At 47.2% G+C, this 18334-nt stretch overlaps 1 protein-coding gene across 1 annotated transcript in view; it reads left to right on the top strand.

Annotated features, from left to right (window-relative positions):
• Positions 1 to 15673, top strand: part of PDE6A (phosphodiesterase 6A) — a 59042-nt gene extending 43369 nt beyond the window's left edge. Inside the window, 6 exon segments of the mRNA XM_055325423.1 lie at positions 9886 to 9949; positions 10241 to 10315; positions 11869 to 11952; positions 13455 to 13602; positions 15463 to 15503; positions 15506 to 15673. Of these exon segments, the coding sequence (XP_055181398.1) occupies positions 9886 to 9949; positions 10241 to 10315; positions 11869 to 11952; positions 13455 to 13602; positions 15463 to 15503; positions 15506 to 15541 (448 nt within the window). The 3' untranslated portion in view covers positions 15542 to 15673.
• The last annotated feature ends 2661 nt before the right edge of the window (positions 15674 to 18334 follow it).

Raw genomic sequence — 18334 nt, 5'->3', positions numbered from 1 at the left:
GACTATGCCTGTGTTAAGAGTGGATATTTTTTTTAGAATTTAATTATTTATTCATGATAGACATAGAGAGAGAGAGAGAGAGAGAGAGAGGCAGAGGGAGAAGCAGGCTCCATGCAGGGAGCCTGACGCGGGACTCGATCCTGGGACTCCAGGATCACAGCTTGGGCCAAAGGTAGGCGCTAAACCACTGAGCCACCCAGGGATCCCCCAAGAGTGGATTTTATAAGTGCCTGGCTGATTCAGTCAGAACAGCATGAGACTCTTGATCTCAGGGTCATGTGTTTGAGCCCCACATGGGGTGTAGAGATTACCTAAATAAATAAAACTTTTAAAAAGTGGATTATATAGCAGTGAAGAAGGAGATAAGTTCATAAATGATGTTGGGATGGTAAGGTAGTCTAGTGGGTTTTTTTTTTTCTCCATTTCTTGGTGGACCCAGACTGGGTGTTCTATAGATTAACTCAATTCTGACACTGTCTAAATGGAGGTAGCATTAGAACCCACAGGTTAAGGGCTAGTCCCACAAGACTGCCCCACCGCAGACATCAATTGCAAGTCAAGGTTACCGCTTCTGCTTCTGACTCCCTGGCTACAAATTGGAGGTTCCCGTGACCCCATCCTTTGGTTTCTATTCATTTGCTAGAGCAACTCACAGAACTCAGAGAAACATTTATTTACTAATATTTACCAGTTGATTATAGAGGATAGTAATTATAAAGGATGCAGAAGAATAGCCAGATGAAGAGATACATAGAGTGAGGTTCAGAAGGGGATGGCTGGCACAAGAGCTTCCGTCCCTATGGTACTGGGGTGTTCCACCCTCCTTGCAAGTGGACACTTCACCAACCTGGAAGCTCATCAAATTGCCACTGTTTGAGTTTTACAGAGCTCAAGCTGCAGGCCCTCTCCTTTCACAGAGGTTGATAGGTGGAGCTGAAAGTTCCTCTAGTTGCTTGGACTTTCTGGTGTCCAGTCCCACCTTGAGCCTATTTAGGGACCTCGCACTAAATCATGGCCATTAACATAAACCCATAGTAGGCTTTCCATGAAGGGCATTCCTATCACTCAGGAAACTCCAAGGGTTTGAGAAGCTTTGTTCCAGGAACCAAAAACAAAGACCAATTATATTTTGCATGAGACTGTAGGTGATCGCAAAGCTGGATCACTATCTCACTCCTGTAGCAAAATAAGTTCCAGATGAACCAAGGATTTTAAAATGATGAGAAAACAAGCCAAAAAAAAAAAAATGGAAGAGAGGCAAAGGGGCATGGTAGAATTAAAAAGAATAATTTCAGAGTGAGCTTTTCTAAGTGTGACATAAAATTCAAAAGTCGTAAATAGATTGATAAATTTAACGACATAAAAATTAGGGATTTCTGCCCAACACATGTAAAAACGCATAGCTGAAGTCAGAATGCAGGGGGGAAGCTGGGGCAATATATCCAACAGAACTTCTGGCAGAAAAAGAGCCCATTTCCTTAGTAAATAAAGTGTTAATACAATTCAAGAAAAAGACTAATCCAATAGAAAAGTCAGCCAAACGCTCATTTCCCCCAGACATTTCCCAGAAAAGGAATTACAGAGGAAAGTAAACATATGAAAACAGGATGGCCTTACTCAAAATCAGAGAAATGCAAAATAAAACTAGAACAAGATATGTTTTTGTCCTTCGTGTCAGCCAAGATGAAGACGTTTGCAAGCACACTGTGCTGCAGGCAATCCCGTCCATGGCCATGGGCAGGTAAATAGACGCAGCCTCTGTGGAGGGCCACTCCTGTCCAACTGTAACCGCCCACACCCTGACCCAGCAGTTCCCCGTGCAGGATCCCCCCACCGCCAGGTACTGTCCCCCTTGCGTGCCAACTGTGTACACCTTTGAACACAGCTCTTCAATGCAGCAGTATTCGTAATCATCAAAAAGATGAAAACACATATCCATGGATTGGAGAACGGGTTAACTACATGCCAGTATTTTCATACAACGGGATGTTATACAGACTCTACAGAGAATGATAGGATTTCCAAAATACAATGTTTTATTTATTTAAATAAAAGGCCACAGGCAGGACTTCAATAACTGCAAAAGCCAAGGTAGTTTTAATTGGAAGTCTTCAAACCGAGGTACACGTACTCTACCTCTCCTACTCCCACTCCCAGCCCAAAGCCTTCCAAGAAATACATGGGCATCGATGGCCTCAAGGGAGTCAGTGTTCTCTTTCTAAATATTATCTTTCTGAGATAGCACACGAGTGAAGCATTGTCAGTTAGTTCCCTTACTCTTCTTCCTCCTTACAAAATAAAGTCAAACTCAGGCCTTCCCTGTCTGTCTCTGTCTCTGTCTCTCTCTCAGTCTCTCTCTCTATTTATAATGCAAAACAAGGCATTAGAGAAGGAGAATTCTGTTCTGAATTGTACAGTGGGGCAGCAGGAGCTAAGGCACCTTTTATTTAACAATATTACTTCCTTCAGAGAATGTACCACTGTCCAGGGATGTCCTGCTGATATCAGGGCAAAGGGGGCATCAAAATAAGTTCTGATGGCAGCAGCACTGATTTAATCTGTGCCACTTTCTATTATCTATTTATCATTTATCTTCTATCAATCATCTATCATTATCTATCTATCTATCTATCTATCTATCATCTATCTATCATGTATCTGTTCTACCTACATAACTAATCGATTTACCTACTTCTATCTTTCTTGGAATTGAAAAGAAAAAGTAAGATGGATGACACTGGGATGCATTCTAACATGCTTATTTAAGTTGGCAAATAAAATCAGAATCTTTCTGACAAAAACATGTCTGATCTGCTTGCTAGTCATAACAGACAGGCATTTCCAATGATATTATACAGCAAACATTTCTGTAGATGAAATGAGTCAAGTCTGCAGCTTCAAAGTTTTGATGAAAACAGTTAAAACTTGTTCTAGGATAAAAGCACTTTGTAAAAAATATAACGCTGGAAAATATATTAAATTAATAATGTTTTAATTGATCTCACCCATTCTGAGTATCTTGGCTTAACCAGAATGCTGCAGAGAAAGTGTCAGGGGTGTAATTAATGGGAAAATCTTTATGGCATGCTTCCCAGAGATTGAGGAAGTGAGTGGTTTCTAAGGTTTGCTTTAAACAAAATTGAAGGAGAACCTAACTGAATTGTCAGCTGATAGATCATTCAGACTAATGATCAGAGTATACTTTTTAACAGCTAATTTGGAAGAATTGAAAGAATTGAGTGACATTGCTATAACAAAACTTCCATTCCCAAGGCTTCTAATTACTTGCATCTATAAAAAGAAGAGTCAGATTTTTAAATGGATGAATGGCTGATGGTTGGCATGAAACTGCTATGCCATTTAGATTTCTATGTATATGAAGAATGGTGTAACAATTTCATTTTAAAAATGCCAGTATCGATTGGATGCCTGGGTGGCTCAGTTGATTAAACATTGCCTTTGGCTCAGCTCATGACCCCAGGGTCCTGGGATCCCAGGGTCCTGGGATCAAGTCCCGCATTGGGGTTCCCTGCTCAGCGGGGAGTCTGTTTCTCCCTCTACTCCTCCCCGCTGCTTGTGCGCGTTCTCTCTCTCTCTCTCTCTGTCAAATAAATAAAATAAAAATAAAAAAATCTTTAAGTAATAAATAAAATAAAATGCCAATATTTACAATATGCTTTGCATTAGCTCCTTTGCAAATATTTAAGCTTATGATGAAATTGTCAAGATGTCAACTTAAAAACACATAAAAGAGTAAGCGTTTCTCATCTGAAAACCTGTAAAGCAAGAGTTTCTCAACCTCAAGGTTAGTGTTAATGCTGTTGACATCTGGGGACAACTCTGTGTTGTGGAGAGCTGTCCTGTGCATTGTAGGATGTTTAACAGCATCTCTGGTCTCTCCCTACAAGATGCCAGTAGCAGCCTCCTCTTTAGCTGTGACAATCAAAAATATCTCCGGGGGGAAATATTGCCAAATATCCCCTAGGGGCAAAAGATAGTCCCTGAATGAACACCACTGCCATCAAGCAGTCTTGAGATCCATCGGTGACATAAAATTAGAGCTTCCCGCGTGGCTCCTCCTGTTACACAATGAAGGGCTTCCACACCAGACAGCTTGGGTTCAAGTCCCAGCTCTCTCTCACTTACTGCTTGGTGTGACCTTGAGCAGGTTATTTCCCTCTCTGTGCCTCGGTTTCCTCATCTGCTCAAAGAACATGAAGGATCCTACCTCCTAACTCTACCTGATGGATTATCGTGGGGGCTGAGCAGGATCCTTCACAGTATGTAGTGGTGTTGGGAGCTTCCTGGGCTTTCATAAGATGTATGTGTTAGGTCTTTGTACAGTTCCCAGACCTGGAGCTCTAACCCTTTTGGAATGTTTTGAGCTGTAGGAGTGATAGGAGTGTCTTTTGTTCTAATGAGGTGACTCTGGAGGACTGCAGGATGGGGGCTGATCCCCAGGAAGACTATAAGCCATGACTAGAAGCTTGGCAGTTTCAGCCCCACCCCCAATCTCTGGGCAGAACAGAGTGGCTGGAAACGGAGTTGGTCACCAATGGCCAATGATTTAATCAATCATGCTTACATGATTAAAAAAAAAAAAAAACCTCTGCAGAAACCTCTAAACAACAGAATGCGAAGGGCTGCCGGGTTGGGGAACACAAGGAGGTGCTGGGAGGGTGACATGTCCAAAGAGGGTGTAGAAACTTTGCATGCCCCCCACCTCCACCCCATACCTTCTCCCATACCTCTTGTCCATTGGCTATTCCTGAAGCATATCCTCTATAATAAACTGGTAAATGTTAGTAAAGAGTTCCCCTGAGTTGTGTGAGCTGTCCCTGCAAAATTTTGAATCCAAAGGTGGTGTTTGTGGGAATCCTTGACTTTGTGGCCATGTTGGGCAAAAGTGTGGGTAACCCAAGGACCTGTTATTTGTGACTGCCCTCTGATGTGAGGGTTTTGCTTGTGGAGACTGAGCCCTTATACCCGTGGAGTCTGACAGGTCGTGTCAGAATTGAATCACAGGACATGAAGTTGATGTCAGAATTGGTTGTTGTGAGGGAGAAAACACCCCCACCCCCCCTGCCACCCCAGTGCTTCGATTAACTTGGAGGGCTCCTGTCAGTGAACCCCCTGTAGTCTAAGGTCACACCTAACCCCTTGACACATCCTAAACCCACTGATTTTCACTGGCTGCACAGCTAGTTTCTAGGTCACCCTACATTGTATATTTATATTGGGCTGAGGTGTGAAAGTAACTCTAGATTGAGGGTGTGACTGCCCGTTCTTCCTGAAATCCCTCATGTCTCCACTTAATTTCCAGTTTCATTCCTCACAGTCTGACCAGACCATGAGTTGGAAGGGCTCTGGGACCCTCTAGCTCTGGGGTGTAAGGCCTGCCACCTGTTTTTGTACTTCTCATGAGCTAAAATGCCTATTACATTTTTAAATGTTTGTGGGGGGAGAATCAAAAGAGGAATATTTCCTGACAAATAAAAAGTCTGAGAAGTTTGAGAAGTTTGAATTTCAGTACCCATAAGTAACATTTTATTTTTCTACACAGGGCCACATTATGACTTCGGTGGGTCCTAGGCACTTTGGCCTCTGTGGCTTCTTCCTCTATTAAAATAATTTTTTTAAAAAATGGTATTTTATGACTGTGCTGGTATAAAGACAAATATAATGTGGGCTGAATTCACTCTTACATCTTTGTCATTATTATATGATTGTTTTCTTCTGACCTGAAAAGAAATTAAAATTCAGACATTTTTATGGGCCCCTAAAAGTATCCTGGGCTCTCTGCCTTTACTTGCCTCTGGCTGCTTTCACACCACGATGCCAGAGTTGAGTAGTTGAAATAGAACCCACGTGGTCTGCAGAACCGAAGCTATTTACCATCTGTCCCTTTATAGAGAAAGTTTTCCAGCTCCTGGTCTAGTGTTTTATAAACGAGAGACTGAGGACCAAGAGAGACAATGTGACTTACCTGGTGTCACACATGCATTACGGGAGCATCAGTGACTGGAGTCACCCTCCCCCTGTCCTGCACGCCTCCAGCTTTCTCAGGCTTCTGTAGGCCATCCCCGCAGGCCGCACCCTCCAGGGCAGGTGCAATTCCAGAAGTGTCTGAATGCCAGGCTAGGTTGGCTGGGGTGCTTGCAGGGCCAGCCAGGGGGCAGGGAGAAGTGTCACTGAGCCGCACAGCCTCTCAGAAGAGACATTTGCCTTGAGGATGGGCCAGGTGAGCAGGAGCCCTGCTTGCTGCCAGCGGCCCAGCCCTGTGCACCTGGGCAACCCTGCTTAATGTGATGAAGGTGATGATAATGAAGATGAGGACAATGTGTGCACTCACAGGGCCGTCGTATGTGACAGTCACAGTAGCCCAGGGGACGGCATGTATTACATCAAACCTGTGTGAAATTGCTGACTTTGGGTTGGTTTTGACCCACAAAGTCAGAATTTCGTGATCCAAGCTAATATGATGATCTCCTTTTACAAAGGAACAGAGGCTCAAAGACACTAAGTCACTTGTCCTGGACACAGGAAGTAAGGGGAAGAGCAGACCTCTAGTTGCTCTGATTCCAAAGCCCTGCATGTCCTCCCACTCAGCTCCGTGCCCTCCTCCCCTGGATGCCCCTTGCTCACCCAGAGCCGCTAAGATTCACATGTCTCCACATCTAAAGTCTTCATGACTTGTGCTCTTGTCTGCCTGGTGACCCCATTGTCTTTTGCCCTCCCCCATCCTGACACCTCCCTCTTCCTGACTTTGCATGTCTCATCTGTCCCCACGCCCTGTTGAGTTTACTCCTTCAATGCCTTGTTTATCTGGATACTTGTCCTGGTCCTGCAATGGCTTCCTGGCTGGGCTCCCTGCTGGTGTTCCCGTCCCCTCCACACTAAAGCCACAGTGACCCTGGACAACACAAATCTGATGGTTTCACCCTTCTGTTCCAACTCTTCTTCAGTGGCTTTTCCTGTTGTTCTTGGCATGAAAACGTTCCCCCGCCATGGTCCAGGCTCTGTGGGCCTGCCTTTGTGTCTCTTGGGCCTCATCTTACCCCCTTTCCTGCTGCTTCTTGAGCTCCTCCCACCTTCTAGCTCTTTTAATGTGCCAGGCTTCCTTCCACCAGGGCCTTTGCAATAGATGTTGTCTCTGCCAGGATTGTGTCTCCCCACCCACTTCTTTACAAAATTTACAGCTACACTGCCTGCAGACATCAGCTCACAGGTCACTTCCAGGAGGGAGCTCTCCTTGACATTTCAGACCTATTCTAGAATCGAATTCCTTTCCTTCAGAGCAGTTGTTTACATGCTTACACTCATCTGTGTGGTATATATGTGACCCCCCCCCCAATGTATGTGTAAGCTCTCTGAGAGCAGGAACGCTGATGGGTACAGGGTAGATAGATGAAGGCTCCCTACAGTCACCTCCTGGATGACCCTCTGCCCTATGGCAATCCTGGGCAACTCCACTGCATCTCTGCTTACTGTATCCTCTCTTGGAGAACTCCTATGCAGCCCTGTCATCTCTTGCATATCCCCTGAGCTACATAATTTGTTTTCTCTTACACCTTGTACTTCTTTCTGCCATCTCACTGAGCATATTGTGAAAACAGCTTTTTGCTCTCTGTTCTCTGAGTGACTATGAGCTCTCTGCCAGCCTTTCTGAATGCCCAATAGCTAGCATAGCACCTTTGCCCCACAGCACTTAAGGAGGTGGTGCTGACATGAATGCAATGCCTTGTCTTTAGGGCATGAGGCTTTGGATTTGCTTTCCTGGCACCCTGAAGTCCTCACTTCCCTGCTCCCCCATTCCCAGGCACACAATCTCTGTCTATAAAACACCTGGGTGTGTTTCCCCCACAGTGGGAGTGATTTTCACATGAACTCTCCAGCCAAAGAAAGTAAACATCCAGTGTTCTCCTGAAGCCACGCCTAGCTGTGGACTGAAAATGTGGACACTGATGGGTAATAAGGAACCAGGGACTCTTGTGTGCACAGCCGGACATTCACTTGCTTAGTTTATTTGATGGTAACGTGTCTATGACACTTGATATTAAGCATAGGGCACATGTTTTGAAGCTATTACAAAGCTATAGTTGTTTTAAAGGAAATGTATGCATTTCTGAAAGCTTAAAGAATCCTACGAATTTTTGAGGGTTTACTTAATGAAAGATCACCAAACCTGTTAGAATTTCATGAATAACTCTTTATTGAAGTACAGTTGACACACAGTGTTACATTGGTTTCAGGTGTACAACATAGTGATTGGACAAGTCTGGAGGTTATGCATCACTCCCCACAAGTGTAGCTCCCATCTGCCACCACACGACACTGTGACAAGATTACTGGCTGTATTCCCTAGGCTATGCCTTTCATCCTCTTGACTTACTCATCCCATAACTGGAAACCTGTCTCTCCCACTCCTCTTCCCCCATTTTGCCCAGCTCCCCAGCCCCTTCTCCTCTGGCAACCGCCCATTTGTTCCACAAGTTATTCTGAAGGCTTCCCAGACCAGTTGATATGAATTATGCCAGATACACTGGTTAATTGTAAAATTGTCCAAATAGCAAGACCCCCGGCCTTCTCCAACTCTCCCATTTCCCCAGCCCCTGCCCATCTGCCTCACTGAGTTTCACCAAATCCCGCAGACCCCAGCAAGGTGGCCTGACCAGCAGACACTGCGGCAGGTCAGGCCCTCCTGCCCTCCTGCCCTCCTGCCTGAATCACTGCAGCAGTCCCCTCCTTCCTTCCCACCCTCTCCTTTCTGCTCGATCCTCCAGGTGCTGCCAACCTGCTGGCCTGCAGCACAGCTCTGAAGAGGTCATGACCAGGCCCTCAACCTTCAGTAGCTCTCCACGGCTTATCAGATACAGTTTCCATTTCCCAGCTTGGAATGTCATGTCCCCACCACATGCTCCTGCGTTCCCATCCTGGATGTGGATGCCACGGCACCCCCATCTCTGAAACACCTTCTCAGATTCCACCCTCCCCCCCCCCAGTTCTTTGTCCACATCCCTTCTTGTCTGTCTTATATTGTACGGACCTAGGTAATAATACCTGTCTTACCTTCTTCCTGTTGTTGCAAAACTGCTTTCAGAGTTCATGTCTTAATCCCTTCTATTCCTAATTCTTCCTTCTACTTCTCAATGCAAGGCTTCCTAAAATGACTGACGGGGTACTTCTTATATGGTGCGTTTTCAATGGAGGCGGTTTCAGCCACCACCCCAGGCAAAAAGTAGTTCTTGGAGGAGAGGCAAAAAACCTTATGTATTACAGTGACCTGTGGCCCTCCAGACAGATATACAGCATGGCTATGGTCTTAAGATTTCCCGGTGGAGTGATTACAGAAAAAAATGTGCATAGAGGCTGTTTGACGTGGAAGGTGGAGGATGATGAGATAAAGCTTGAGAAACATTGGTCTCCACTAGACAAGAGAGCAAAAACTCCAGAGAGGTGCTGAGACTGAAATGAAATCGATGTTTCAAAGTGCCTAGAGCAGTGCGTGTCACCATAATAAAAACCCGATGTATGTTAATGATTATCACCAGTATTTATTGGGCACATACTATGTCCAGACCCTGTGCTGTGAGTTTTACACACATGATCTCACTTAAACTAGCACCCGTCTGATGAGCAAAGTACCACTATTATTACAGATAAGGAAACTGAGGCTTACAGAGGTTGGTTTAATTGCCCCATGCCAAACTGCTGGTCATCAGCAGAGGCAGGATTTTAACCACTGACTTCAAAGCCTGCGCCCCAAAGGCAATGCAGCAGTGGCCTCCTCCTCTCAATGCAGTGCAGAGACAGGAGAGACGGTTGGAGTTAACCAGCACTTGTGGCCTTAATTAGCTCCAGGCTGATGGATGTCCTTGTGTGCAGGGCCATGATGATGACCGCCTGTGATCTCTCAGCCATCACCAAGCCCTGGGAGGTGCAGAGTAAGGTATGGAGCCCTCCTGACCTGAGAGGAGGGGAGTCCTGGCATCATGACAGCAGCCAATGCGGCTCGGACTCCCAGCTCCAGAGGCAGCCCACCTTCGTCTCATCTGCCAAGACACGGAAACCACTTTAGTGCCTCTCCAGTGATGACAACAAAGGGGGTGGCGAGGCAGGGGTGGGGTTTAAGTTTTCACTGAGCTGGAAACCCAGGAAGGGTGGGAGCAGGGGTTGGAGGACCGGGGCTGGGGCTTGACTCTGGGGGGCGTGTGTGTGTGGGGGGGTCTGCCTATTGCAGGTAGCTCTACTGGTTGCTGCCGAATTCTGGGAACAAGGTGACCTGGAGCGCACAGTGCTGCAGCAGAATCCCATTGTGAGTAGGGGAGGAGGACGTCAGCCTGATGTTGAGCTTGTGCGATCATGACCCCTGACATAGGTGCATGTGATCTTACCATAGAGACAACCTTTTCCTGTTGCACTGATTCTCAAAGTATCATCCCCAGGCTACCATCAACCTCATTACTTGGGGACATATTAGAGATGCAAATTCACAGGCCCCACCCTAGACTTTCCTAAGCAGAAACTCTGGAGGTAGGCTCAGCAAATGTGTGCCCTCCTATATAATAAGCCCTCCTAAAGTTTGGGTACGTATCCTTGACTCACTCAGAGTAGAGGTTGACAAGAGGACACAAAAACAGATTTCCTCTCAGTTCCAACAGGCTAGGGGGCCACCTCTCCAGGCCCTGTTGTGACAGTAGAGTATACAGGGGAAGACCTTGGCAAGCTGAACACCCATCAACATTGAAGAAGCTTGGCTGGGAGAGACAGTCGGCTCCCCACCCAAGCTGGGGAGCCCAGGAAGCGAGATTCACTAAGGTCCTGAGCCAGGGCAGGGCTAGGAAGCAGAGGTGGGATAAGAGGGAGAGACATCCTGGGGACAGAGCCACTGATGGAGATAGGGACTATAGGGACGGGTGAAGCCCGTGGCAGTGCCGAGGAGGCAGGGCCCCCTGTGTGGGGCTTGGGCAGGGGCTGAGAGGGTACAGGCAGTGAGCGGTGTGCCAGTCTGAATGCAAGCATGCAGGGAGCATCCCAACTTGAGTAGCAGGGGGCCACGGATTGGGATCTCTTTTCTTTCTTTTCCACATTTTAACAGTAGAGAGACGAGTGAACAAACTCTAGAGACCCATCAGCCAGGTTCAACCACAATCCCTAGTGACGGTCAGCCATTCTTGTTTTATCTATCCCTCCACCCCCCAGGCATTTTCCTATCTTTTGGTTGAAGTATTTTAAAGAAAATTCCAGATGTTATCATTTTTTCCATAAATACTTCAGTCGTATGGGTCTCTAAGAGATAAGAAAAACACGAGGCATGTGTGCGCACCCCCTCCCAGTACCACTGTGATGCTCACAAAATTAGTAATTCTTTAAAATCATATAACCGTCAACCTCTGTTTATTTTCCCTCATCAAATGAGAGAAATAATTAGGGAGATATGCTCAAATCAGGATCCAGTCAAGCATCACACTCCCTCTGGTTGTTAGGTCTCTTGAGCCTCTTTCAACACATAGCAGTTTTCTGGTTGTTGTTGTTGTTGTTAATATGCCATGTATTTTATTTGTTGAAGACTGTGGGTCTTCTACCCGCAACTGTTGTATAGTTTCCCACATTCTGGATTCAGTTGATGGCACCTACATGGTGTTATTTAATATGTTCCTTTATTTGCTGATTATTTCCAGCAAACCACTAGTCAGATCTGGAAACTTGAGGAGTTCAGGTTTAGTTGGGTGTTTTGTTTTGTTTTGTTTCGTTCTGTTTGTTTGTTTGTTTTGTTTAACAAGAATGCTTCATAGGTAGGGTGGGTCCCTTTTAATGCATCATGCCAGGAGGAGCCCAGTACAGCTAACTCTTTCTCTGCCATGACAGCCCATGATGGACAGGAACAAGGCAGATGAACTCCCCAAGCTTCAAGTCGGCTTCATTGACTTTGTTTGCACCTTTGTCTACAAGGTAGGTCCTTTGCTTCCTCAGGCCCGATGAGATAGCTTTGGGAAACCGGAAATTCCCGAACACCATCAGGAATAATAAACCCTGACTAGTGACCAGTGGGTGATAGTTTACAAAGAGCTTCTCCTCTGCAAAAGCATTTGGTCCTCAGGACAAAACAATGGGGTCTTGAGTGACTATCTGCCTAGGCCAGAGCCTGGAGCTTCACACACTCTAGTTGCTCAACACCATAGGGACAGATGACTAAGCATGGTTCCAGACAGGAAAGGGGGAGCTCTATCAGACAAACACTCTCCTAACTTCCCTAGCTGGTGGAAATGTGATAGGTCAAGGTACCCAATTGTCAAAAGATAATGTGGAATTTCTTTGAGCTCTTGCTCAGAGAAAACCCACTGCTCCCAACTCCATGTGATTTGTGCTATCAACTGCCTCCCATTTGTTATTTTTATTTTGGTCATGTGTAACACGAGGAGGCAGAGGTCAGACGTGAGAAATGACAGGGCCAGCATCACAGGAGTCAGCCATGCACCAGGACTAGAGCCAGGGCACCTGATCCCTAGTCCGGGGCTCTTTCTGCTGTGCTAGGGACAAGTGCCTCTCCAATATACTGTGGCTAATGGGGGTCCTCTGAGTAACCATGATCCCCACTATCATCAGCAAGGTTATTATTAAACCAGGTTGGCGAGGCTGAGTGTCCTAAGTGCGCTCTCACAGCCCTGTGAGGTAGGTGTTACCCTGTGCTGACTTTATGGCTGGCGCTGAGCTCTGTAGGTCACACGGCTTGTGGCAGAGCTGGATCCAAACCCAGGCAGCTCAGAGCACCACCGGCTCCAGCTGGAACTCGGCAGCGGGCCCTGGATTTGCCCTTCTCACCGTGAGCCGATCTATACCAGCAGCCTGCCTGCTGGATTTTCTCCCCTGTGAAAGTAGGAGGGGTGCATCCTGTTTTCCCACCTCCCAGGAGTTTCTGGGGATCAAAGGAGATGAAGCACTTTATCAATTATGTGCTGTGCTCAAAGGCATTATTTTTATTCCTGGAGTTAAGAGACCTCAAGAATCCCCTTCATGAATCCCAGTCTCACTCAGCAAATGCTTCCCGGTATTTTTATGCCCCAGACGCTGTGCTGAGCCGGGGCCACCCCAGTGAGCAAGGCGCCCCTGTCCCTGCCCTCTCCAAGGTCACAGCCCCTGGGGGAGACTGGCAAAGGGAGTCCTTACGATGGAGTGAGATGTGGAAAAGAGGCTTTGGGAGCTTCTAACTGGGGACTCTACTTACCCAGAGGGTTCAAAATGGTGCAAGGGCAAGGGGAGTGACTCAGGAGGGGTTCAGAAGCCGAGTGAAGGCCTCACTCCCTTCATCCTGAAAGCCAGGCTGCCACAGGAGGGTCATGTGTGGGGACCACTGGGTGATGGGACGCCCACCGCCCCAGGCCGCTCACTGCTGTGTCTCCCTGGCCCCGGACCCTGGCACATGGCCCCTGCCCCAGAGGTTCACTCTCTTCCAGGAATTCTCCCGTTTCCACGAGGAGATCACTCCCATGTTGGATGGGATCACCAACAACCGCAAGGAGTGGAAGGCGCTCGCCGATGAGTATGACACCAAGATAAAGGCCCTGGAGGAGGAGAAGCAGAAGCAGCAGGCAGCCAAGCAAGGTCTGTGGGTCGTGGGCAGGGGCGACATGCAGCCTGTCCCCACACATGACACTCACAGCGTGCCTGGCCTGGTCTCAGAGCCTCATGCGTGTGGTCCCATCCAGGCTTCCCTCATTCTGCATATGAGGGCACTGAGGTCGAGATTGAATCTCCCAGCCAGGACCCCCGACTGTCCCCCAACCAGTGTAGGCCGGATTCCAATTCCAAGACTGTGCAGAGGGCCCTCCCCAGGGGCAAAGGAGAAAAGCTAGAATTGTTCTTTGAAGGAATTTGAGGGGTCGTATTTCTGGCCTTTCATTTGATGTTTGAATGCCCTCTATACCATCATGAGCCTTTGCTTGCACACTACCAGTGATGGAGCGCTCACTACCATATGTGACATCCTCATTCAGTACCACTATTAGAAAGCTCTTCCGTGACCTGCAATCCTCCTGGTTGAAACCTCCACCTAGTGGCCGTAGTCCTGCCTCCAGGAATCAAATGGGATTTGCTTGCTCCAGCTCTTCCCAACTGACACACACTCTCCCTCCCTCAGGTCATTTCTTTGACTGGTTGAGTGAGTCCAGTTCTCTCATAGGACATGACTTGTGGTCCAGGCCTCACTCTCAGGGCCCTCCTCCGCACACCTGCCCCTCCCGCCGTGCTCTTAACATGGATGCTGTCATGACTCTAGTGCCGCCCTGGCCATCATGGGGTGATTCTAAACGGGTGGCTGCAAATGTGGAGCTACCGTTTACATTTTGCAAGTTGTGCTTTTTGCACAGCTCCAGGAGGTGTCCTGTACATTACAGTCATCATAGGTTTGGGCTATCTTAGAGATTTATTTATTGTATTTTAAAGAGAGGGGGAAAGAGAGAGCATGGGCGGGGGGCGGGAGGGGGAGAGGCCAAGGGAGAGGGAGTGAGAGATTCCCAAGCAGACTCAGCACTGAGCCTGACGTGGGGCTTAAGCTCATGACTCTGAGATCACAACCTGAGCTGAAACCAAGAGTTGGAGGCTTAACCGACTGAGCCAACCAGGAGCCCCCTTTATCATAGATTTGTATGGTTATTACAATTTTCCAGAAATGGCAGAAAGTGTCCTAAGGAAGATGTGTCTTTTTCTAATTTGCAAATTATCTTTTGGGCTTGTGGCAGGTCTTGCAGGCTGCAGATATCTTTTGTTTGGCCTGTATTCTTTTAATGTGAATTTGCTGTCCATGTTTTAAAATTGGGATATTTCAGGGGCACCTGGGTGGCTCAGTCAGTTAAGCATCTACCTTTGGCTCAGGTCATGAGCCCAGGGTCCTGGGATCAAACCCAGCATCAGGCTCCCTGCTCAGTGGGGGGCCTGCTTCTCCCTCTCCCTCTCCCTCTGCCCTTTTCCCCCTCCCCGGCTTGTACACACATTCTCTGTCTCAAATAAATTTACCTTTAAGAAATAAATAAAGTAAAATAAAATTGGGATATTTCAGATTTTTTTGAAAAATCCAGATTTGCAGTATTTCTTTTTTAAAAGATCACTATTTGGCCATACCAGTCTGCATTTCTGCAGAACAGTTAGCTGGAGCTGAGTGGCAACTGCCCCCTTTAGATAAGACAGAGGATCTCTCCAGTTTGCCACAGTCTCCACCACTCCCTGTTGCCTCCCAGAAGTACCAAGTGCCAGTTGCCATTTATCATCATGATTGTGCTGCTCTTATTCTACTTCTCATTCTTGATTTCTCTGATTCTCCTTACACTTGGCTTGCCTTCTGCGTGTGTGATTATCTGTGAGCTTCAGAAAGCCCCTGAGTTTGCAACTTGGTCTAAACCTGGGCAAAGGGGAAGCGCATGGTAGTTTCCTCTCACCTAGTGGGTTCTCTTTCCTATCTGATTGCAGGGGCGACAGGAGATCGGCCGGGGGCAACCCCAGCCCAGCGGGGGGTGCACCTGCATCCAAGTCCTGCTGCATCCAGTAACGCTGCCTGGCATCAGCTGCACCGAATGGCACCACCCTTCCTGGAAAGAGACCACCCAAGCCAGCGGAAAACCAAAACCCTGCTCGTGAAGTAAAATAGTAATCGGATTTGAAAGCTGGGAGAGAATTTAGCTTACATTTCATCTAGTGGTTTTCGAACATTTTTTCAGTTTCGAATACTTTGTACTGAGCTAAAACCAACATTCTAGCTCTAATAGACATCAATTAAACATTTAATTAAGGCCAAGTTCATCTGCTTGCTTAGAATCATTTTCACTCTTATACTTCCATTTTATGTTTTCTTATAACAATTGTCAAGCATCCTCAAAAGTAGAGAATTGTTCAGTGAATCCTTCCCTCCTCATCACCCAGATTCCAATATCAAGGTTTTGCCCCATTTGCTTCATCCATTCTTTTACATTTCTTTTGCATTTTTTTCTTAGCTGAAGTATTTTCTTTATTAAATTGGTCTTTTTTCTTTTTTTTAAGTGTTTTTATTGATTGAAGTAACCTCTACACACAACATGGGGCTTGAACTCACAACCCCAAGATCAAGAGTCACACGCTCTTCCCCAAAGGAACCAGCCAGGTGCCCTTTAGCTGATGTATGTACAAGCACATTCCAGACATATCATTTCACTGCTTCATGACACATCTTTAAAAACATCTGGGTGTTTTCTCATAGAACCACATCATTATCACATGCAGGCAATGAACACCATATCCAGTTGTGGTAGATGCGGTGATGAGCTGGACAGACATTTCTTAAAGAGTAAAGGACCTGTGGTCCCTGCAGCACCCAGTGGTGTCCCACAGCCCTCAGAGATGACCTCAGCTGCGGGGAGACACTTTGCCCACGGCCATGCCCTTTCCCGGGATGTCCTACACACAATGACAAACCCATGCCAGGGGTTAAGGCCTGGCCACCTTGGCTCCCTGCACAAGATAACTCCAAAGGGCCCTTCTCACTCAAGGATTCCTCATGGGGTCACCACGGCTGTCACCGGAGCTCCATCACAGCTCAGCTTCTTCCTCTGCCCATTTCTACTGCCTTCCCTTCCCCAGAAGTTGGTCCCATGGGCATGCCTTAATAAAAAGCCTGCAGACCAAGACTCCTGCAGAGGCTGCTTTCTGGGGAGGCCAGCTGGGGATACCTGTCCTTCGTGGTCTCACCCCCTATGTCGCCAAAGTGTCCTAATTAGTTGGTTTGCTTGACTCTGACCCAAAGGTCACACTTTAATTGATATGTCTCTTAAGCCTCTTTCAATCTACAAAAGCGCTCCCTCCTCTTTTTCCTTTGCCAGTGATTTGTTGCAGAAACAGTGTCTGTTGCCCCATATTCTGGATTTACCCATTTGGCTCCTTGTGGTGGTGTCTTTCTCCTCTGTCCCTGGTGGCCGGTAGCTCTAGAACTTCTCTTCCTCCCAGAGAGACTGTCTTAAAGCAGATACTAATGTATTAGAGCATTTGCTTGGAGGAGGGGACCAGAGGGTTTCTCCAAAGTATAAACCAGGATCTCCTCTAACCTTCCTTTTTACATAAATGAGGAAATTGAAGGCCCATAAGAGGACAAGCTGGGCCAAGTTCATGGCACAGTTCCCTGGCTGCCCCCAAGAATCAAATCCCTGAAGTCCCAGAGAACACAGCATACAGAGCACATGTCCCTATGACTTCCACAGCAGATCAATCCCAGCTCCTGACGCATGAGCCTGCCCAGGTTTGCAGGTCAAGATGTCACTAGAGAGCTGGGTCTCGAACCCTCCTCTTTTAACTCTCAGGTTAGATTCTTCAGCCCTCCCCAAATTGACAATCTCAGAGCAGTAGTCTTTAAACAGAGACATGTCCCTAAGCACGCCACGTGTAGTGGTTAAGTGGCAGGGTAAAGAAGAGAGGTATGTGTCACTCAGGAACATACAGATGCTGGTCCTGGCTCCATTCCTTGGGCAAGTTCCCCCTGCTTTCCCCAGCCCTCAGCCTTCCCCATCTGTCAAATGAGAGTCACAATCCTCACCTTGCCTCGCACGGCGCTGTGGTTAGCACCCACAAGACAGTGCATGAGGATGGCAGCTTATGTCGATTGTCTCCCATGACGTCCAAGGTACCGTTCACGATCTTAAATTTCATCTTCACAGCCCTACGAGGTAGAAACTATCACTAGCCTCGTTTATCACATGATGAGGAAACTCAGAGAGGGTAAGAAACCTGCCCTTGGACACCCAGCTGGTAAGTGGTGGAGTCAAGACTCAAAGCCAAACAGCCTGACACCAGGCTCCTGGCTTGTCACTATTTCCCCTGCACCATACTGCTTCTGAGAATCAGCTGTTTTAGAACGGAAGGGACCTCTGAGTTCATCTAAGCAGATCATCTGGCATACTCGGGGAAACCAGGGGCCAAAGAGGTGGCTTGTGCAAGTTTGCACAATATCCAAGTGGCAGAGTTGGGTCTCAAACACAGGTCTTGAGCCTCTAAAGCTCTCACACCATTGAATGTATCTTTGAAGGGATTATTTCTGTGACTCTGTGGCTTGGCTGCCTCCCTTGCCGTGTACAGTCATCAGGCCACGGATAGGATCCACTCACTCATCCATTCAGGAATTCCCGAGCAATAGGGCCGGGCACCCTGCCATGAATGGAGAAGCAGCCCTGCTTTCCTGTACTTTACCATCGAGTAAGAGGGCAACAGATACTGAGCAACCAGTCGCCTGGATAACCTCTGTAAAGACTAACTCGTACCCTGCTGCCCAGCGGAAACATCCTCATTCATCTGAACGGAAAATATCATGGTGTGCGCCTTT

This window comes from Nyctereutes procyonoides, unplaced genomic scaffold (assembly GCF_905146905.1).
Source record: "Nyctereutes procyonoides isolate TBG_1078 unplaced genomic scaffold, NYPRO_anot_genome, whole genome shotgun sequence".
Taxonomy (NCBI): domain Eukaryota; kingdom Metazoa; phylum Chordata; class Mammalia; order Carnivora; family Canidae; genus Nyctereutes; species Nyctereutes procyonoides.
Note: the sequence above shows the minus strand (reverse complement) of the source record. Positions and strands in the feature narration are given on the sequence as shown.